This window comes from Lissotriton vulgaris, chromosome 3_1, assembly GCF_964263255.1.
Source record: "Lissotriton vulgaris chromosome 3_1, aLisVul1.2, whole genome shotgun sequence".
In the NCBI taxonomy this organism is placed as follows: Eukaryota; Metazoa; Chordata; class Amphibia; order Caudata; family Salamandridae; genus Lissotriton; species Lissotriton vulgaris.
Window position 1 is genome coordinate 1,566,790,183 of NC_141689.1, and position 23,753 is coordinate 1,566,813,935.

A 23,753-nucleotide genomic window follows, 5' to 3' on the forward strand; every position below is an offset into this window, starting at 1 on the left:
GGATGGACAGCAATAGGTTCGAGTAAACTCGACCTAAAAACGGGCAGCAGAGAGATGGGCCTAAAATATTCCGGCTTCATAGGGTCCAGTGAAGGCTTTTTAAGGAGTAGAACTATAATAGCGCGTTTCCAGCTCATGGGAACCTGACCTAACTCCATGGAATTATTAAGATCACAAAGCAATATTTCCTTCATCCCTCGTTCAAAAATACCAGGCACAGCATGATCAGATGGCCATGTATCCATGCATGACAAATAGTCATGAATGGTTATGCTTTACTGCCCTCATTCTACCTATGATTTTGCCAAAAAAACACCATTATTTATCTATATGTCCAAGGCACTTTAATACCTTTACAATGTCTTGTGTGTACCTCTGAAACTTCGAGCTCAGGATCACAGCTGTGTGGAGGGCGAGCACTTTTTGTGGAAGCAGACAATATCTTCCAAATCAAAAGATACACTCTTGGCTCCCAACATGGGAGGCAAAGCCCCTCTCCGAGTGAGTCTCACATAATTGTCCAGCAACAGCTGCACTGTCAAACCAGACCACAAAAAGACAAAACACAAAAAAATAGTCATCATGATAGCCCATGTTCACTGTTTCGCGTTGGTACCAGCAACACTTTACCCAAGTACATGGTATGTTCCTGAATACAATCAATTTGTTGTGATTGTCAAAAGCATAATTTCACGTAGAACCTAAAATTTACCAAGCTCTAAAACTCAAAGATATGGTCAACGTGACAGGATATGTTCAGTGTTTCCTGGTGGGGCAAGTGCATGTTAATTGTTTTAGGTAAGGGAGATACAAATTAATGTCAGATATTCTGGCATCAGTTAGTTTTGATCCTGTTTTTTAGTTGATGCTTTTGAATGCTATGAGAACTGCACCGTTTCAAAGCCTGAAAAGGCTTCTTGCTCTGCTCTACACCGAGGCTAATGGCATTTCTCCTTTTTACAGCGTTACCCTGTCCTCACGCATTATTCTTGCTTCAGAGTGTGACAGTTCTCCTTTTTGTGGTGTTACTCACTCCTCATGTGTTATTCTTGCTTCAGAGTGATTTAGACATATCCTTGTTAGCTCCCCGCCTTCTCCTATCACAAATTCAATATTAGCCTGTTCTTGTAGAGGTGACAGGCCGCATCGTTTTCCTGCCCTGGTCTAGCCATGCATCTAACCATGCTAGTCTGACTTATCATTGTTTCTGACTTCGCTGCTTGATTAACCATGCCCAGGCCTGCTTACGTTTCCTGTTCTCTCGGCATCTTCATCCTACTTACTTCAGAGTAGGACCTATAGCCAAAAAAGACCTTGACTCTTGATTCTGTTTTATCTATAGGAAAGGCATGATCCTCAAATCCATACAGCTAATAGCCATTCCCCAGACCTCCACTGTGTTCTAAGTGTACATTAGGAACCTGCCACTCTTGTGTGAGGCAACAATAACCATACCTAGAACTGGTGTGTCTTATCACCAAAGGTACCTACCTTGGCGTGTACCTTAGAACCTGAGGTAGAACTGGAAGAAAGTAATCCTTGTGCCTCTGTGTAGAAAGAGAAACACTATCTGACTCGGAGCATCTCGGATAACAGTGTCAGGGGAAGGAGTAGACTTAAGAGTAAGTATGGTCAACATTGCCCCCGAGCTACCGGCGCAAGACGGACACCGCAGACCTGCTACTCTATGAAAATATATTGAGGAAACTCTTGATTCACTTAAAATTCCCCTGGATGGATATCTCCTGCCACTGAGTTGGCTGTCAATCTTAAACTTCTCAGAGTATTCACATCAGGGACATATATAACTGCTCTAACTGCGGGACCTAGTACCCTATTTTATACCTATGCGGGGGTCCATTCGGACTACTGGTATTTACCAAATTTTGCCTTGTACCCTGGATTTTATGCATCCTCTACTATATTGTGATGCGTTGTCAGTCTGAACCAGCATCCCATACTATCTAGAAAACCTGTGCATAACGTATATATCGATAAAGAGCCCCCCACACTGCATATCCAGCTACAGTGTATGATACACAGATGGCTGATGGCCACTGACTTATTGATGAAGGAATTGGTTGTGTACATCTCACTTCTGAAACGTGCATCAGCGCATTTCTTTTTCACATGTATTTATTTTGAGAATTTTGTATTGTAAACCTTGTGTATGTATGTAATTGTGTTTCTGTGTCTCCACGGTTTTTGTCCTTTTGGGTTAATTGCATTGATAAATTGGTGTTGTCTTTTCTGATGTTTGTTTCTTTTCTCTTTTTGATGTGTACATCACGTTATGTTATGTTATGTTATGTTAAAATAAGTTTATATAGCGCACGGCTACTCTAAAAGAGTGTCCCGGCGCTTTCCACAGGCGGCTCAGTGTGTGATAACATAACAAGAAAAACAAATACAGGAAGGAGAAAAAGACCCACCAAAAAAAACTAGACATTAAAAAGCCAAGTCTTCAGGCTCTTCCTAAATTGAAACAAATTAGGGGTACTGCGTAGCGCCAGTGGCAGAGAATTCCACAGCTGGGGCGCCTTAAAGCTGAAGGAACGGCCCCCAGTGCGGGCCTTCCGCACACGTGGAACCACGGCAGTGAAAAGAGATTCGGACCGCAGTGAGCGGGCTGGACGGTAGAAGGCCAACCTACGCCGTAGATACCCGGCCCCTGAGCCAAACAAGGCTTTGTGCATCAACGTAAGGGATTTAAACATGATCCGCTTACGGATAGGCAGCCAGTGGAGCTTCTGCAGCAACCCAGAAGCTCGTGATCGCCTATGCAAGCCAAAGATGGCACGGGCAGCAGAGTTCTGTGCCACCTGTAGGCGTTGGACCAGGTAATCAGGGAGGCCAAGAAAGAGGGCATTGGCGTAATCGAGCCTGGACCCAATAAGCGCCTGCACGGTAATCCGCCTGTGCTCCGCAGAAAGCAGTCACGGTTCCTCATCATGTTAACAGGGCTCCTCAACAATTGATGTGCAATGTGGATGTTTTTTACGATACTTTTATGTACATATGTGATATCAAAAATTAATTTATAAAAATGATGTATACCTTTTGAGAATAATTTTTGAAAATTACTGGTCTATGGGACATGTGTATTTTTGGATGTACCACCTTACTTTAACCCCTTGGCCGCGGCGTAAATTTTGCCGTGGCGCGGGGGTGAGTGCGGCGCCGCTGTGCTCGTGACGGAACCACGCCGTCATGAGTCACAGGCGGCGTGTGCTCATGACGGCCTGGTTCGGTCACGGCCCGCTCATTATTTCGCCCGCACAGGCGAGGAATTAATGCCGCATGGGCGAAGCGGCAGCCGCATGACGGAACCACGCCGTCATGCACACACGCCGCCCATGGCTCATGATGGCGTGGTTCCGTCATGAGCAGGCAAGGGGTTTTAAAGTATTCATTAGGGAGAAGTGTTTGTTGTTATTTACACCATTCGCCTCAAAATAGGCACCTTAAAAGAAAGTCTGGATTGAACAATTTGTAACGACCTCCTGGACAACTGTGATGCTAGTGCTGAAGAGAGCACCCTGAATCCTTACTGGAACTACTCTAAAATATAGAAGGTTGTATGCGCTGAATATCTCTGGAGTGCTATGCCCTACCAAGGTTACTCTGCCTCTTTGAGTGAAAGTAAGTACAACAGTATCTCCTGTGGGAGGCTGCTCAATGTGATGCCTTGTGCACTGCTGCTGACTTGGAAGGATTTGGCTAATGTTCTATGAGAAAAGGAGAAAGATTGAGAAGTGGCACAGGTGAAAGAAAGTGGAGACAAGACTAGAAAGGATCACTTACAAAGTACCACATTTTAAAATAACGTTTTCTATATAAGGGCTCACGCTTTACGCACTACTTTAACTACAGTCTCTTTTACCAATAAAATGCCCACAGCCTGTAAAACACTGAGGGAACACGCCTAACCTTTGTCACGCCGAAGGTATGGTATTGTATACTTCCTTCCAATATATTTCGAATGCCGGCTTATTTAACATCTGTGCATCTGATCTCCGTTCACATCCAACCTCGAATATTTCTCATCTATAGTGGAATACATACATTTAGTTTGCTCTCAGTGATGTCATAATTATGAATTACCTTGTACTGCGTTTCTGTATTTAAAATGCTGTGTTTGACTTTTAAAATACTTAGCCATTGTTCCTGTTATTGTGTCCCCAGTGTTTCTCCTATTCATTCATATAATGCAATTCGAAGTGACTATATAGCAGAAGATAAGGCCTTTCACCAACTACCGGGTCTTAAATAGGGTTTCAAAAGGGGGTTAGTTCCCTCATCTCTTCCTCATCATTTGTAGAGGAAAGGTCCCAGTGTTGCAGTTAGAAGTAATATAGTTTTTGATTCATCTAGAGAAAAATATTTCATAAGAGTTAAATGTTTTGATCTTTCGCTGACGGAAGAGGTCCATCAAGATTCTCACAAGCCCCAGTGTGAAATTTAGGTTGCAGTTTATGGGTGTGAAAGATGAGGAGGTAGTATCATTTAGATGCAAGGTATGGCGCACAACGTAATTTATCCAATTATTGAATGTAACTTAAATCCTTATCGTGCTCCACAGGTAGCGTCCTCCGACCATAAGACACCCATGTAATACCTGAGACCGTGCTCCTAATGAGACATTAGTTGCATCCCTGTAGGCACACAAACATTCCTCTGTAACAAAAAGAGGATTCCACACTGTTTCGTATTCAAAAACTTTTTTTATAGTTTTTTTTATAATCATTCGTGATTATTGAATTTTTTATAGTTGAATTTCTCTTCATTCAAACTTTTCTTTCATGTAATGCTGTACATGAAAGAAAAGTTTGAATGAAGAGAAATTCAACTATAAAAAATTCGATAATCAAAAGCACGGTCTGAGGTAGTATCATTGGCATCTCTAAACAGCTCATTCTAGTTGATGTATCACTGCGACTTGGTACGATGTGTTAACTTGTGATACTTGCGTGGCATGATGGATGTTGTAAATGCTTCCTTGTTTAAGAGCACACAGCCCCAGGGGCAGACACTACCATCATCATACCACCATGGTTCCTCCGTTTCGTTGTAAGATTTTCCAGAGGATGCCTCAAGTTATTCAATATCTTAAAGATTTTTACTAGCCAGGCGGTATACCTCTCAGCCCTGCAGAGCAGACCCCAGGTGGACTTCCAACACTTTCAGTCACCTTTCTTCCCCGGCAAAGTCACTCATATGACTCCAGAGATCCAGATAACTATTGATTAACAGCTATCATCACCTCCAGCACCTCCAACTTCACTACGTTCAAGTCATTCACAAAGGAGATAGTAAATGCCCTCATATGTAGACCAAAAGCATGACACCACCGCTAATCAATGGTAGCTTCAATAAGGTCCACGTCTCCCATTACCCCCTTGTGTATCCGTGTATGCTTCCAAGGTCTTGCCACTGCCAACTTCACTAGGGACTCTGTTTCCCTGCACTGGGTTCCCTCAGAAACTGTGGTGTGCCCACGTTAAATGTTGTCCAATGCATGGTGTGGCGGGAGAGTGCGTGCCTTTGTCATCAGAGCTTAAGTCCTTAAAAATGAAAAGGGATAAAATAAAAGATTAGGCAGTGAACTCCATCACTTTCAGAGTTCTCAAGGCTAATATCTGGGAAACCAATGGCTTCTACGTCTGCCACTACGATCTGAAGGCGGCAGACGTAGAAACCATTGGTTCCCAGATATTATCCCTCCACCGCAAAGATTACATTCTGCCATTTTGGCCACCTGGCCATGCCCTCTGCAGACTGTTTTTCTATCCGAAAACAATAAGCAAATCATTGGAACTCAGTCTTGTCCTCTGTGCAGTGACCCAATTAGTGAAAAGCCCTAATTCAGAAAATGAATGAGTTTGTCATTCATTTCGGATTAGTGAAAAACCTGCACATTATTTCTTTCTTTTGCATTAGGATGCTGCAGCTTATTGTTTAAAAGGGCCGAAAGCTGAGTAGCTAGCTTGTAAACATTTTGCAAATGGGTGACTCGTTGGTTGTTTAGGTAAAACACAACAGTTGGACTTACTGACAACTTTGCCCAATAGAAACGTTATCATACCTCACTAGGTTGACATGACGAAGAATGGAGATCACGTGTTGTGTGACGCAAATGGTAGGCACCCTGAAAGTATTTTGGAGATCAACCTAATGAAAGGTTGTATTTCTCAGGCTTCAGAGTCCTGAGGTCAATCAAGTAGAGAGTCCAATCTCTTTGTGGAAACTAGAATTGTTTTAGATGTGACTCAAACAACTGACTTGATTTAAGCACAGGATGCTGCGAGCGTGTTCTATGTGATTTCTCCTGAGGCTCAGCCGGGAGTACATGCTATTTGCTGCTATAGTGATTTGCTGCCACTTGCTGCTCTTATTGCGATACTTGCACACCTCGTTTAAACATTTTTAAAAAATTACGCTGCTAAGTCTTTTTTAATTGTCCTTTTATCTTTCTATCCCCTCATCTTACCTAATTACCTGTAGCACCGATCTCCGGCACTGGTTAGCATGCATTGGGAACGCGGGTCCGCCATTTTGAGTAAGTCGGGAGGTTCTCGTCCCGCAGCAGGTGCGCCAAAGGCAAGCCCGTCTGCGCCCGTCCGCGATCGTACCGCGCTCAACGCCAGCCGCTATACCCTTGGAAGCCCAGGTAGCCGGCTTAAATTACATTATCATGGCTCCACATTAAAAGATCTTAACGTTAATTCTAAAAACCATGCATGCCTTTGCATTAATCCAATGATGCAGCCCCAGGGGCCTCCTAATGTCTGTTCAGGGTGTGGGGTTACAATTCCAAAGTTACTGTTTGATACCATAGAGAGGCCCAGATCTCATGCAGTAAGGACAGAGAGAGATACTGTTTGGAATTTGGTATTGATGAATGTTAGGTCTTTGGTCAAACACAGCTTAGAATGTGCCTTATTTATGGAAGCAGAAAACATTAAGATAGCTTTTATTACAGAATCCTGGACGGATAATGCTTCCGGCCCAGACCTGGTCAAGGCGACACCTCCGAATTTTGTTTGTCATACTCTGAATAGGCCTAAGGGAAGAGGAGGTGGTCTAGCGGTTATTTACCATTGCTCACTTATTTCGTCTTTTAGCCCTGGAGAAGGGACGGTTGTGAGGCATTAGACTTCTCCTTCCACCTATCTCCCCACTATACTTTTCAAGGCTCTCTTATCTATAGACCACCAGGCCCTAGAGGCCGGTTCATTGAGCAGGTGGGCAAACTCATTGAATCCGGTATCTTGGCTAGTTCCTATACCATTTTAGGCGATTTTAATTTCCATCTGGATGCTTTTTTAGATCCCGATTCAGCTAAACTACTAGATTTAATGAAATTTAGCAACCTAGAGCAATTGGTGATGGAGGCGACTCATCAGGTAGGACACACTCTTGATGGTATTTTTTCTAATAATTCGCAGTTATTAGTCACCAAGATTACTGCACTTCTGTGGTCAGACCACAAAGCGGTGTTATTTAATCTCTCTGTTCCAGAGCATCTTTCGCAGAAGCCAGTAGTAAAAAAGAAGCTGGTGAAAAGAGCATGGAATAAAGTAGTGGCTGAGGATCTGTGCAATACCCTCAATAAGACCATAGGCGTGCCCCCTTAACCTCGAAGATGCAACACGCTTCTTCTCTAGCTGGTTAGAAACAGCAGGGAATGTGCTGGCTCCTAAAAAAATGTTCTACCCTACCAGACGGCTGCCATCCGCCCCATGGTATTCATAGGTACTCAGGAAACAAAAATTGATATGTAAACATCTGGAGAGAAAGTGGAGAACAGACTATAAGGATACTGAAAAGAAGAAGTATAAATGTGCTCTTGACATTTATAAACAGCAGGTTCATCAGGCAAAACTTCTATTTTTCTCTATGAGGATTAATAGAGCAAAAAATTCTGCGAGGGAACTGTTTAATACAGTTACTAGCCTGGCCAATCCAGTGACGATCACAGCTATGCCTAGTCAGGAGCTATGTGATAAACTGGCTACATTCTTTTTTGAGAAAGTGGACGTTATTTTTTCGACTTTCTCCAATGCTACTGCTAAGAACATGGCGAATCAAACTGTCGATCGACAGATAGAGATGAAGGTGGTATTGGACAAATTTGTTCCACCGTCAGCTATAGAAACTGGTAAACTTCTCACTCAGGTGACATCTGGATCCCCCTCGGATCCTTGTCCGATTGCTTTAATAAAGCTAGCAGCTGAGCCAGTATCTCAAGTTCTGACACCTATTTTTAATTTAATGTACTTCCCATTAGACTGGAAAAAAACTTCTATTCTGCCCCTCCTGAAGAAACCCAATCTTGATACAAAAGACCCAAACAATTACAGACCTATATCTAGACTCACGGTACCTGCTAAAATTATTGAGAAAAATATAAATATGCAGCTTAGCCAATTTCTGGAGTCCACTCAAGCCCTGGACCAAATACAATATGGCTTTCGAGGGGGCAACAGTACTGAAGCTGCCCTTTTGAAATCTACAGAAGAGATAAGGACTGCTCTAGATCTTGGTGGTAAGGCAGCCCTGATCCTGTTAGATATCTCTGCAGCATTCGATACGGTCCATCGCGTTTTGTTGATGGACCGACTGCAGGAGATCGGGCTTCAGGGCTCGGCCTGGAGACTCTCTTAAGATCATTTTTGTCGAACATGACTCAGCAGGTGGCGTTGGGGGAATTTGTATCTAAACCTTTTTCATTACCATGTGGGGTCCCACGGGGGCCCTCACTGAGTCCAACACTATTTAATATATATGTGTCCTCCCTCGCACTCTTATTCAGTCCTTTGGGTTTAGTCTGACGAGTTATGCAGATGATACCCAAATAGTGGTGTCTCTCCTTCCAGCTGAATTAAAAAGTACGGCAGTCCGTTTTAAAGATTGTATGAATGCAGTGGGGACATGGATGGCCCAAAACTGCCTTAAGTTAAACTCCAGTAAGACGGAGGTGGTATGTTTTGGGAATGATCCCAATTTCTGGACACCAGAATGGTGGCCAGATACCCTGGGTCCTCTTCCCACACCCAATAGGAAGGTTAAAAATCTTGGGGTTGAGATAGATCAGAAGCTTAATTTCAAAGACCAGGTTAATTCAGTGGCTTCTGCCACGTCTTTCGCCCTTAGGTCCTGCAAGAAAATTCTGCCTCTGCTACCAATTGAATGTCGTAAAACAGTGATCACAGCTCTCACTATGTCGAGGCTGGATTACTTTAACAGTTTGTACTTTAATATTCAGGAAGGTTCATTGCAGAAACTGCAACTCTTACAGAACGCAGCTGCAAGACTGCTGTTGGGCATTCCTAAATATGCTCCAATAGCGGAAGAGATTTGAAGGCTACACTGGCTGCCACTCAGGAAGTGTACTATGTTCAAGGCGATGTGTTTTGTCCATTAGGCGCTTTATGGAGTAGGGTCGTCCTATTTAAAAGAACAACTTTTTTGGTACACGCCAAGTAGATTACTACGTTCATCTGATGCTAAACTGGTTTATGTGCCATTTGTTAGAAAGGCCACGTGGGGTGGAAAAAGCTTTGTGGCAAATGCAGCCAAAGCATGGAACAAGCTTCCCCATAGGCTTAGAGGTGTACCGAGACTCTTTACCTTTCGCAAGGCTTTAAAAACGTGGCTGTTTACGGAATAGTTTACTAAGTATCATGACACCGGTTGGAGCCTTTGGAATGATTTCACATAGCGTCAGGACACCCATGGGTAACAGTACGCTCAATAAATGCTATGCTATAAATAAATAAACAGCTGGCCAGCGGAACAGCTAAATTACAAGGCTATAATTCCTTTTATTCTCTGGAAAGAAATTACTTATTGCCTCAAAGATCATGATGTGGTTTCTGTGAGTGAATGCTAGATCTTGATAAATGTTAAGAAAAATCTAGCAAGACCATCCCTATGTGCAACAAAAAACAACAGTGATTTCGTTTGGTTGATAAAAAAGAATACGATAGTACAGTATGGTATGTGTTGGGAAATTGACAGGATTTGGGTTCAGGATGAAACCTGAACCAAAGAGTCACTCACTTATTGTTAAAGTTGCTGTGGGCAAAAGTTGAAGCAACCAGGGGTATTATTCGTAAAGGCTCATAAGGACAGGTACAGGCCAAAGTAGGGTACTTTTTTTTAAAGTACTGATCTCCAATTACGCATCTTTGGCATTTCCAATACTCCCATCATTAATCAGAATGTGTAATTAAGCATCATGCACGTGCACATAGGTCATACGGTGACCTACACAAGAAGTTTCCAGGGCTTTGCAAGTATAACTACAGTGACGCATTCTGGGAGGAATCTGCTTAGCTCAAAGTCCACCCTTGGTCAGTTCCCCTCCCACTTTATTTTGTGACAAAGTAATAAGAAGATACCTTAATACCCACCTTTCACTTTTTTGTTTTCTGGAATCAATTCTATAGCTTGAAAGAGGAGAAGGAGTTCAATTCCTTGAAGTTCTTTGTAAGTTTGGCGAAGAAAGAAGATGGAAAATACCTTCTTGAATTTGTAGTTGGGGATGGTATAATTTGTAATTGGTCTTTCTGTGAGAAAATGTGCCCCTTGATTAAAAGAAGTGTAATATGCATCGCCTGGAATTAAACCTGCTTTTTGCTGCATTCTTGGAGCAAGCAGAAGACGAATTGCACATTTTGGATGAACACACAATCTGCATTAATCAGTGATTCATTTTTGCTTTGACTTTGATAGCTGCCTAGTTTTAAACCTTTATTAGCTTGTGGGGACCGATAAGCAAATTACCTAACCGTGGTATTTTAGGTCTCATAAGTTGAAAGTAGTGAAATAGTTTATACATCAAATTTGATGATCAAGTATTTGGTTTGAATATCAGAGTGCCAACAAGTTGTTTGGACTCAGGCATAACTCCTCAAACAGCTACCTTCATAGCCCTGGCAAATGTGTGAATAAGGCCACTCTTTATTGTGACTATCCAAACTCTTCAGATCCTGACAGGCCCAAAACCAGGGGTCTCCTTCCTTTTCTATAATGAGAGCTACTAATGTTCAATGGAACTCATTGAGAGCTACTAACATTATTAGTGTTGTAATAGTGACTACATAAGACAAGATTACATTAGTTGCCATCATATGCAAGATTAGTACCAACGATCAACTGAGTGCGCCGGGCATGGTTGTAGCCGCAATCTAAAAAAGGTTTTGTCAATATGGAATGCCTCTACATGGGTAATACATAACAAACATAGCAGCAATGCATGTGGCACCAAGGTATTAACATTTGTAAAAAAAAAAGTGTCGACCCAATGCCACATTATTTATCACTCAAATATCAGCTTTAAATGTATTTTGGAAAATCAGTCATTTTCCTCCAAATATCAGCTCATAAGCTGTGAAAATAAAAAAAATGTTGTCTCAACAGTACACTCTAAATTCTGATATACATATATTAATTCAACTCAGCAAAAGTTTCTAATGTAGTAGCCTATGCTGCACACAGGAAAGTTAACAGTACTTCACGGGCTACTCGCTGGAGAAGCCTACTCTACACCTTGCTTTCAGAGACCAACTCCCAGGCCCAATCTAGTGGATGATGATAGTGGAACCTGAAGGCATTGTGACTGAGTCTATAAAATGAAGTGTGACTCATATCTGTAGGCCCCAGTGATAGCTGTAGAAGAAGTGACAATACACACAGCGAGACAAAAAGTGAGTTCACCTAGGCAGAGAGACCTTTGTCCAGATGTCAGCAAACAGAAAATAGCAGGATCATAGTGGGCCTGAGGGACAAGTTTAAGAGTGTAGAATAAGTGGTTAAATTGTCCTAGAAGATCAGACTCTTCTACAAAGATCTTCCAAGAGTATCATCAACAGAAAATCATATGATACAGCTTCAACAGTGGCAGTCAGATGCAAGCATGGATGACTGCTTGAAACCTAAAATCTTCATCTCAAGGTCAGCAGAAGAACTAGCCATGCTTCAGAACTAAAGAAAACAATCACTAGGAGAAAAAATGGATGCACCAACAAACATCTAAAAATCTAGAGAAATCACGTAGGTAAATTAATAGTGCCTTGCTGCATAAGTCCAGTAGAAGACTAAAGCTGCTAACAGACATTGAAAATACATCAAATGACACGGAAGAGGTAGCATTTGCTGCTCACCAATGTTATCTGAACCTCAAGAAACAAGAATTGAGTCTGTTAAATTAGCAGTGCCTTCAATAATGGAAGAAAAGTGATAGGGAAACCCAAAGAAATATACGTAGACAACATTCTTTAGTAAGTACTCTCAAAATGAAGAACCTAAACTCATTAAATACTTTAAAAAATTGGCAAAGTTCCAAGGTCATTTCAGCATTGAGAGTACTGGGCAAGATTTCAAAAACACATCACTATTATGGTCAACGCTGCGGATGAAGGCAAATAAAAAGTGCTACTTGATGCTAGGATCAAGAGGAGTCTTTTCTAGTACTTTTAGAACCTGCAGCATTTCTCAGAAACGTAATAAAAAAGGATGACACCAAAATAGATGATCATGCTTGATCTCGTGGCATAACAGGCTCTAATCATCAAATGGCAGGAAAACGAGCACCAATAACAATAAAACATTAGCAATGCCTGCAAGGAATTGTGAGAATCATTCCATTCACTAAGTACTATGTCATTTGGAAGCATGCCTAAGAGACCTCATATTGTGTACCATATAAACAAAATCTCATCATCTTGTACTTTAGTTGCCTATGAGAATGATACCAAGTGTCTGGATGCAAAGAGCATCATTAACTAAAGAGAAATGTTTAGTGGGGTGTTTTCAAAGAAAGTCAATTGTAAAGAATTAAAACAAGAAATAGCTAATCACTTTAAAGTAAATAATTGACAAATGTTCCTGGATAATGGCACACTTGCTGGTGTCATGTAACACCCAGGGGAACATGCTGGCACTAATTACGAATTCGGTTTATATTAGCTGGTGGATTATAATAAAGTACACCTGCTACCAAAATTAACCACGCAGCAATCCATGAGTGTATGATTACATGTGTTTTACACAAATTTAGAGGCGCTTAGGTTTATAGTTTATTTAAAAATAATCATGTTCAGGGTCTCGAGGCACTGGCACTCAATGATAAATTTCAAGCCAGATTTCAAAATTTACTAGATATCCATAACAATCTATACTACTTGAAATGATGCACAAATGCTCTGGAAAAACCAAATACTTGGAAAGGAGGCCAAAAATTGCTAAATATTGTGTAATACTGAGGAAGCGAGCACTCCCAGATATGGTTTGACCATATATGGATCCAGTTTATTTTGGGTGTTTTGGCACACGTAAGATGGATGATGAGGGATAGTGACTCCCAGAGAATGAGGAGGAGGAAGAAGAAGAAGCGGAAAGGTAACCTGAACAGAATAGTGTCTCTTTTGTAAATGTTGCTCTACACAACATGTACAGAGCATGTGCTACGCAGGACAGGAAACTGCATGCGGGCAAAGGCGGGAGAAAAGGATAGTGAAGTTGGTAGGTGTTGAGGATGGTAACAGCAGTGATGAACAACTAGGAGAGGAGTTTTGTGAGGATACCTTAACTTTCCTTGATGGAATGCAAGAGGAGGAACCACAAGGTGGTTTGCTGAGAATGGAGAGGAGTAGGGCTGGTTTGAAAGACACAAAGAATTAGAATTAAAAAGCTGGCAATTATACTGTTTATTTGTCCCAGTAAACTCAAAGTTCTGGTACTTCTTGAAGGTTCCTGAGGCGTGATGTAAGTAATGATGGTACTATGCAAGTGGTGTGTTTGCACGCCACTACAGACAGCCAATGATATATTATGTATTTACTCAAAACATTCCAGCCTCTAAAATGTGGGTGGGGTCAATGGAATTCGAGGGAAATAGACCTTTTGCAATATATACCCTCCCTGTCCAATCTTGTAATCAAAGAACACATATGTAACACAGTAATCTAGGCTCAGGTCCTAATCCAATCAAAGCGTGTTACCTGTATAGTGCAACCCCAAATATCTGTGTCCTAATGAGTGAACAGGAACCAGGAACTACACAAAATTATAAGGCTATGTAATACTAGATCTTCTCCTGCAAAACATAAAAAACATGGCACAGAATTACACTGAGGGTCATCTAATGAAAGGCCAAGCGGCTTAAGCTAGCTCTCAACCTACATCACCTTTCCATCACCATTTTACCACCTGTAAGAATAATGAAGAAATGCAAACTATCAATCTGCTGGCAATTCTAAAGAAGAAAATGTTAGGTAATAAGAAGCAATAGTGTGTGGGAACACCATTTTATGCAAACGACCAGCTGTGCCAAAATAAAACCATGGAAAACAGTAATGACTTCATGCTCCACTCAGTACCAGCCTTGTGGCATTTTGGTATCTGGTTCAGGTGTGCCAGAAGCTTCACAATATAAATGATGCCTATTACCAACCCCTTCTGCAGTGACCCTCTCTAATCCTTCAATCAGCAACTTAAAAAGAAGACACGAAAACATTACGTCAATGACATTGTCTAGCATTCTGTCAGAGGGAAGGAGCAAGGGCAGGGAAGAACAAAAACACATTACTATGCCAATATCACCACTGACCTCTGAATCAATGAATAACAGATTTCAATGTCACTGATATCCTTCTACACCCTTGCCTTCATCTTCTACCTACAGCTAAAGTGTGGCAAAGGCCAAAAACTAGAGTTATTAACCATGTTGCAGGTCAATAGTGCTATGCTACGACTGGGGTAGAACTGAAACACCATCAGCTGACATGTGGCCCACTAGGGTTGCGCTTATAGTGTAGTGTTTAACGATATGCTGAGGCGATTAATATAAAACACATTACATGGTTAGACAACATACTGAAATAAATATATCCAATCCCATGAGGAAACCATTCACAAGCACTGAATGCAGCAGTGGGCATTGACCCAAAGTGCATTCTTTAGTTTCAGAGTACTGTCCTGTAATATGAAAAAGTCTACTTGGCAGGTGTACACCAGAGTGATCTTGGAGGATATCAGTCACTCTAGGATAGTTGTACACATTTCCATCACAGGAGGGGTTGGAGTGTTATAAATTACCATAAGGAGGTGATCAGGCCAGAAAGAGCGAATGCAGTACCCTGAAGCAGGGCTCATTATAAACAAATTCAGTATTTTACTTCCAGGTTTGAAAAATATTGCGCAACGCTTTGATTTGATTTGATTTTAACGCTTTGTGTGAATTTTTTAGAACTCTAGTTCTAGGCAGAAATAGTTTGATAATTGAACACAGGTGTCCGATATTCTCCATTTGATTGCCCCTCTCTCTTTCTCTGCTTCTTTTAGGATCTCAGGATTCGAATCACAAAGAAAAGTCAGTAGTCTATATACTGACGATTTACCCCTAAAGTTTGTGTAGAATTTCCTCATTCATTTTTTTTTGGGGAGGGTTAACAAAAATCCCCAGTACCATGCAAAGAAATCAACATAAAATTTAAGTTTTCATGAGTTATCCTCTTCCTCTACACTTCTGGGTGTAAACATCAGTGTGCCAAGACTTTGTAAATCAGGATTTGTGGAATTATATCAGCAGCTCATGTAAGAGTAAACTCTACTTACGTGTTCAAAAGACTTTAAGAAATGGCCACCTTTTCTGGTCTCTCAGCCCCTCTGTGCTTTCAGTGATGCTTTGCTGTATTTCCATTCTGTTGGTTTCTCAGGCTGCGTTTCTGTCTGTTCATTTTGGGTTTCTGTAACCGGATCTCGGTAAGTGAATCACTGCTGTGGCTCTTTTTTTATGTCACGCATTCCCTTTTTGATCAGTTCGCGTCTCTCTTCCCATGGTTGTCTACGTGCCTCTTTCCATTTCTGAAGGGGTTAAAGTGGTTTTCCATTGCTCGAATTTTCTCATTGATTAACTGTGCATGTGTCTATGCCAGCCCTCCTCTGTGGTTCTAGGCATGTGTCTGTCAGACTCTTTCAGGGTTGTCCACGCTCGAAACTGAAACAACATTTGGAATGTGCACATCAAAACTCAATAGCCTCTAGTCACAGTGATAACTCAAGCCTTGTTCTTTGTCCTGGAACAATAACTTGTTTTGAAATATAAGTTTCTGAAGGCGTTTTAGGCCAGCATGTGGTTTTCCACTTTCTGAAATGTTTTGGGAGATATCTGTCTGTCTATCTTACTATATTACAGTAGGTCTGGCAGAGTAGCTCTCTCGCCAATTGATTGACTGTGTGCAACTCTTGCCTTGCTCTTCTATGTCCCTTGTAGTCTCTCCTTCTTAGGGTTGATTTGTAATGACACTTGTGTCTTTCATAGCAAACATACTGTATTCTATATATAGTCTAAGGGGCTTTGGTACAGCCTCGATAAATCACTGGTTTCCTTGGATCAAGAACCTTCAGCCATTGGTTTAAGAGATTGTCCATCACATCTTAAGTCGGCCCACAGGTGTGTTTTAGGCTCACCTTTTTCTACTGGCTATCCTTCACGCTCTATCACAAATAATGATGGACATTACATATGAAAAGTACACATTCCAGGATTACATCATTGCACTGTACACATACAGCCGTCCTTTGTTTATTGTATTGCACAACAGTTGGCATTTTTATTGCTTTGGTCAGTGCTTTAATGCGAGGGTCAACCCTACTCCCTTTTCCAATGCTTGTTGTGAGCAGCGAGCGAAGAGTACCTTTCTTCAACGGTACACTTGTATATCGTCCTTTTTGTCTTTTAACCTCCCTCATCGGTGCTATCTATTGGCGAATCTATCAGTTTATTTTAATGTTCATTTTGTTATTATCACTTCCATTCAGAGCACCTACCTCCCTTCTTGAAAGTTGTAAAAGACCTCACTTCTTTTCCGGCTAATAGCTTGGAGTCTGTCATCCAAGGCTTGTGTGCCTTTGACTCTCATACTATTTGTTCTCTCTGTAAACAACATCAATGAAATAGAAAGCCGGAGGCTGGAATTACACAGTTGGCGCTGTACACAGAGACAACAGTGGTTTAGAGTGCAACACAGGCAAGGAAAACACTTTATTTTGGCCCACCGCCTAAAAGTGAAAGGTATCTGTTTTTATTTTTAAACAGGCATCATGTGCAATATACTCAGTGACTGTGTTTTATTTGCTTTCTTCTGTAGTGTTTCCTTATCCGGAATACTATAGAAGTTTCTCATAGGGAAGGGTACATCTTTAGCATGTCAACTGACATTTAAATATATTATTGACCAACAGAACAACTTCAACATGAAACGGGCCCTCAGAGAACAACGAACACCTAACTGTTGCAGAGGAATTCTGAATAACATATTTTCGACAATACCAATGCTTTGATACCAACTCTAATGCACTTGTTAAGAGAGCACTGATTCTATTACGGATTTTACACAGAATATGGGCGCAGACAAAGTTGCCACCTAGCTGCAAGCCATGGAACACTATTGTTACATTCTGACCTTCCGTCTGACCATTTATGTTCTGTGAGTTGTAGTCATGGATTGTTTCCATTAAACCAACAGGAATGGCACACAAGAAAACAATGAATGGTAAGGGCTGGACTGGGAAGATAATGTTCCAACAACATAATAACCCAGCAGCAGAAGCTCGATAGCAGACTGAGTATTTCTGGCTTGGTGAGGGCTGTGTGAGTCACAGTGAGACTGTCTCCCATAACAATCATTGAAAAAGCCAATAGGTTTCGCCAATGCGAGAGCTATTAGCTTTGCCAATGTCTTTTAGCCATGTTGTACAGCATGGTGGCTGCTGTACAGCATGAATAAAAGCAAAAGAAAGTTTAAAAAAGAGCTTGGACGTCCTTTTTTCCCCCCTGCGGGGTGGGGAATGACAGGGACAACGGGAAGGAGTTGGTGGAAGGGTCAACAAAGAACAACAGGAGAGAAGGTGGGAGGAAACGGGCAATGGGACTGTTGAAAAAGTGCTGCAACATGGCCAGCATTGGCTGGGTCTTAGCGCTTTTTAGGTCTCGCCTCGTGAGTTGGGGAGGAAGGGAGAGCAGCACAAAAAAATTAATAGGCAAAATAATAGCTCCTTCATCAGCAGAAAGACACCAGTCAAGCAGAAGCAATCTGTACTTGGTCCATGCTCCAGCCGAAGAAGGGGTGGTGACACTGGCGTATGCTGCCCAATTACAAGGCAGCAAATAAGAGTGAAACGAATGGGAAGCAATGGGTGAGCAGCAAGCACCTTGTTGTATACAATATGTCTCACAAGAGAGAACGCATGGCAAAGCGCTGTTGTAAGTGAGAGTTAAAAAAAATACTTCCTGGAAAACCAGCATATGGCCGGCAAGCAGAAATGTATGACTAAGGAGGGGTCTGGTCAGACAAAAGGAGGGATTACAGGTTTTTAATTGTTGAAGAGGAAGCAGTAAATGACCAGCGTCAAACGAGGGACCAATAAGTAGCTTATGGGTGCAGGAGGGATGGAGTGTCATTCTAGTGTATTCAAGGTAGTGAAGGGCTAAATGGTGGGAATGGACTACTGGACAGGGAGGAGTCCATAATGGTAGACAAAGAAAAGTAAATTACAGGACCAATAAAAAGGCAGCTGTGGGAATGACTGACTAAAAGCTCAAAGCGACATGGGAGTTGGTTGGTTGTTGAAGGTGGAAATGCCAGAGCTCCACTAGTATGAGAGCATGCTTTCCCTAATTCTAAACAAAGCCTGGTACATCATCAATATGCAGAAAATTGTTTGTGGAAAGTCCCCTAATAATTTGAGGATGTCACAGAAGGTATGAGTCTACATGACTTGTAAGACAGAATCTTGCTGGCCATTAATGCACAGATAATGAGCAGACTAATCTTTTAACTACTGGCCGACACAGCTCATCACGTGATTCAGTTAGGCATAAAGCATTCTTTAAAATTTGGCTAGTAAAGTGTCTATAAAGTTGATTTGCCAGACAATAATACAGAATTCAAAGTCTCAAGGACAAAACCATTTTATGATTTGGTTTGGTTCTGTAACTCACTCAACACACTAGACTGTGGACTTATGTTATAGTTTGCATGCTAGGGAATACGTTATTACTCAAAGGAGGTGACATGATAAATTAAGTTTTGTAGTGAACACACAACTCAAATAAGCAATGTATGAATTACAATAGTTAATGGTACATCTCATAACAGTCTTTATGCCATGTCATCATTTGCATATCGTTAAAATCAATACATGAGATTTTCGCAATCCAGGAAATATTGCTTGTAAGTAAAAACTAAATTGAGAAGCGCCTCCGATTTTAGACCAATCCTTCCGTCAGTCAGGCGAATAACAAGATGAATAAATGCTGACAAAATAAGTTTACAAATAACTTCAAAAAATAACTTCAAAAGGTCTGAACCACCAGCATCCATTTCAGTTTCTGCAACTGCAGAATACAAACTCGTTTGAGGGGCATCCCGATATTAAGAAAAGAAAACATCTGAAAATGACGCTGGAATCATCATGCTCCTCAAAAACGAACAAGCTGATAAAATTCTAAAAACAAATAATAAAACAATGGAGTATCCTTCCAACCTTTAGTTGCCTGAGACCGTACTTGTTTTGTAAAGGTTTCAGTTAATGTCTATGAGTAAAAAGAGTTGTCCTTACTCTACAGTATAAATAACTATGTTAGTACCATTACTAAACTATCTCTATTAACGCATTTGTAAAAAAAAGAAAAAATATATTATATATTTATAACTTTTATAAAGTGAATTAACACAGGGGACAGTACATACAATCACAGCTCATATGTAGGCCGGGAGTAATTCACGGCTCAAAAAATTTACACTTCAGTCAGTTTTCAAGTTGTGTCCGAAGACGAGTCATAGGAGGCAGAAACGATGAAATTCCCAGGCCCAGAGTGGCTTGCCATGGACTGAGCAGCTTGCTGGCTCAAATTGTTGCATATAAGCACCAGTTGATTACTCTGTGCTTCTGAAAGGGTACTGCAGCTCTGGTACACACTGAAGTTGGTCTTTCTACCAGGGATGTTGCCCTTCTCGCACATTGTCTTGACCATCTTAGCAAGCTTATTTTTACCCAATGCTTGGCAGTTGTACCAGTGAAGTGCTGCCAAGTTTACAACAGGCTTTATGGAAAGGTAAAAAGGTGCATCTTCGTAACGCATCGCTGGAGGTCGTCGTTGGGCATACTCTTTGTAGTCTTGAACAGGACAAGTCTGTGGGGCATGTGGAGTCGCATACACTCGGCAATCAGTGCCAGCCCGCCTGATTTTGGAATCTGGGCTTTCCTGGCCCATCCACTCCAAATACTCCAGCCCGGTCTCCAGCATCCGAAGCCTCACATCCCCCCACTTGAGTGTTGACCCATGAAACCCAGTGCAATGTCCGAAGGCTTTAGTGTTATTCAGCCAGACCAGATTCAGCAACCCTTCGGGATTGTATCGGCTTAGCAAGCCACGCTTCCGTAAAATGAGCTCATCGGCGAAGGTAAGCTTCATGGATTTGTGTGGCTTGTTCCCTTTACCTTTACACCGAAGCTCCACCTGCTTTTGCTTCAGAGCATCTTGGGATCTCTTGAACTCCTTATCCCTGGTTATGCTGTAGCCATACCTGTGCTCCTTAAGGTACCGCTCGAGACCACACTGATAGTTGGCCAAACTGTTCGGCTCATATTCAGAACCATCCTTCTGTCTGGCATCAACAAAGAAAGAAGCTAAGTAGGCATCAAGTTCTTTGCAAGGGATCATGTAAATCTCCCTGAGCTCATTCGGATATTTAGAGATGATAAAATCTCGAAAGTTCCGCAGGGCCGTCTGAGTGCTCCTAATAGTTTTTTCATTTTGTTCTCGGCTCAGCTCAGCTGCAGCCTCGTCGTCCTCTAAAAGTAAGCACAAAATAAAAAAGAGAAAAAAGATGGGGATCAATTTAGGATGGGCAATATTAATACGTAAATTTCTTTTGTTTTTGTTCTAAGATCGCCATAAAACAGTGTTACATACCTGGCTCTTGTTTCAAAAGCCAACGTCTGTAGTTTCACAAATGATGTGCTAGAACATGGCCCACAAATTTCAGAATGAACTCCTCATGTCACAGTTGCACCTTTTTGTGCATGTAGATTTGTGGAATCTAGGGATTAAAGACGATCTTTATATTTTTGGAACAAATAAGGAGACAAAAGCCTTTTAATTTGTATTCCACTGCCAAAAGCAGGCATCCAATTAGTGTTGCCATTAAATCCATTCTTAATTACTTCATTTGTGAAACCAGATGTTGTACTGGTTCCAATGAATAGACTATTTAAATACCTTCTACACGCTTAATTCAATACAAAATTCTTGTAGCAAATGACACACAGGTATGATGCAGATGGAGTGATTTTCTCACTTTTGAATAAGTATCCTCCTGATTCACAATATTCACTCACAATTACATGCAAAAAGGGCGGACGTAAGGTACCTTCTGATTCACCAAAGTATAAAGCGTTGAAATGTGAAAACAGTTTCAAGTTACAAAGCGGTGATGTGTACAACAAGTTAAAACTTGGAAGAATGCTTTAATTTAAAAGTAATACACGCCTTTCCAATCAATGATACAAAAACCTGAGTAATTTTTTGACCGAGATGGAAAAAAAGACCCCACAAATGGATAGGCTTCATAAAGTTTTTCACTAGCCCTTACTATGTTGCTCTACACAACCCTCAACCAACAAAATCCAGGGTTTCCGATTCTAGTGACCCCAACCCCCCTAGAGGATATGTACTTGTCAGATCACACATAAAGCTGGCTTCATATTCACAAGTAGGACTGGGGAAAACCAATAAAGAAAACTATGTGGTAAACTTAATATTCTGTGACTCAAATCCCTTTTGCTTGAGAGTGGGCGAGGCAAATGTGCCTACGTTGAGCAATGCCACCTCATTTGTGTGGCAGACAGGAAAAAAGACTACCTGCCGCTCATCTGTCCGTCACTCTTCCATACTCATCACAGTCTGGAGAAAGAACATTGCGCCCCTCAAGTGTGATCCCTTCTGTGTGGATGTATCTTGTATGAGGTGTCGGTCAACTGTAACACATCCCTTGCCACGTGAGAATATGTGCACGATGTCTGGATAAAATACTACAACCTATGAATGTTACAAGTTTATTCAGTTTGATCCCTTGTGTTCATAGAGGATATTCCATTCTTGGTTAGGCATTCAGCAGCAACCACAAACAGTCATCTCAAGATGATTGCATTCAAAAAATGAAAATTTACTCAGATAACATAACAGACATGGAATCATGGCCTAAAGAAGACTGCATTATATTGTCACATACTCTACCTATAGCATGCAAAATTGAGAACTGCATGTATCATATAAGCTCATTTGCGTCTGTGTACCTACCAGTAAACAAAAGTGCTGCAACCAAGCCATAGCAGACATACACTGCACTGTACTTTTATGAATGAATATTAGACTTTTAAAGCGCTAACTTAGCCTAAGGGCATCAAGGCGCTAACCGCAGAGCAATGTGCAGGCAGGAGAAGACACACTCTGAACAACATCTAAGGGAACAGCCAGGTCTTTAAAACCTTTCGAAAGAGCGAGTACGATTTCTGCCCCGCAATTTCATCAGGGAGGGCATTCCACAGTTTGGCTGCAGCAAATGAGAAGGCTCTTCCGCCCCATCTCACCCTTTTAAACCTGGGAACGATAACAAGATGTTTGCTTGCTGACCTGAGTTTCCGAGTGGGAGCAAAGTGTTTGTTACTAATTTACCGTTTTGGTCGAAGCAGAGAATGTCGGGGGAGGGGGGGGATATGAAATATGGGCTTGTCGACCCCATCGGTTATTAAACAGCTAGTCGATTTTCAGAATGACCAAAACTATATGCAAATCATCATTGAAATAGATTGCACATAAATAAAGGCTTCTGAAAAATGCTATAGATATCTTGGAAACGCAATATTACTATTCAGTGAATCAACATGCTCAGAACCACTTCAAAGCTCCAAACTTGCATGAGGAGTCGGGCAGAGCTGGGTCGACGTAGAGCGAGATTGCAGCTTCACTGCAATATAAGGGTTCTGAAAAGGCTAGGAGCTACTGTATAGGGCATGTTTCCTTTGTTCCAACAATACATGCAAGATGCACTACTACTCCAGCTACTCTCCCGTTCAAGTAGATATATAGTACAAACCTACCTGGGGAGCAAAAAAGGCTGTCTGTATCATAACAGGGATGTTGGGAAACAAAGTGAAATTGTGGACATCAAGGGGGAGGTTCAACCTTTGACTACATAACTCTGAATATTTTTTGTAATAAATATAATTTTATACACTTTGAATAAAAAGTGCACTTGGCAGTACACAAATGTCAATGAAATACAGATGCAGGTTAAGCACAATAAAACGCAACATGTTCACTTGGCTCCAAACGGCGATATGCCAGCTTTCATAGATGCGATACAAAAGGGGATGATGGACGGAGCGTTTGAGCAAATCAAACACTCACCCCCAATCAACTGATGTGGGTTTAATCCATCTCTAAAACAACAAAAGTTCCCTTTTCATAAGTTTATTGAAGAGGAAATGCTCCCTCTGAGGGATTTTCTACCAACAGGTTAAGGATGGACCATATGATGTATTCAGGGTTGCATAGAGAAAAACAAATTTACATAGATAACATTGTTTAACACAAACTCTGTCTAAAATTATTCAAATCCCCCACTTTTAAGGCCTCAATACCAAATCACTGTACATTTGTGGCCTAAATAAGAATA

The 23,753-nt window shown here is 41.4% G+C and overlaps 1 protein-coding gene across 3 annotated transcripts in view; it reads right to left on the reverse strand.

The window, feature by feature from the left end:
* KIAA1958 (KIAA1958 ortholog) overlaps window positions 1-23,753 on the reverse strand; it is a 354,519-nt gene that overhangs the window by 110,648 nt on the left and 220,118 nt on the right. Inside the window, exon 5 of one of the 3 annotated variants that reach the window (XM_086962053.1) lies at window positions 17,072-20,868. The exons of 1 other annotated variant lie outside the window; for it this stretch is intronic. In XM_086962053.1, coding sequence (XP_086818179.1) covers window positions 19,829-20,868 — 1,040 coding nt within the window. In that variant the 3' untranslated portion in view covers window positions 17,072-19,828. Of the gene's footprint in view, window positions 1-17,071; window positions 20,869-23,753 lie in introns of those variants that run through there. One more of the 3 variants, XM_086962054.1, reaches the window with a different exon arrangement.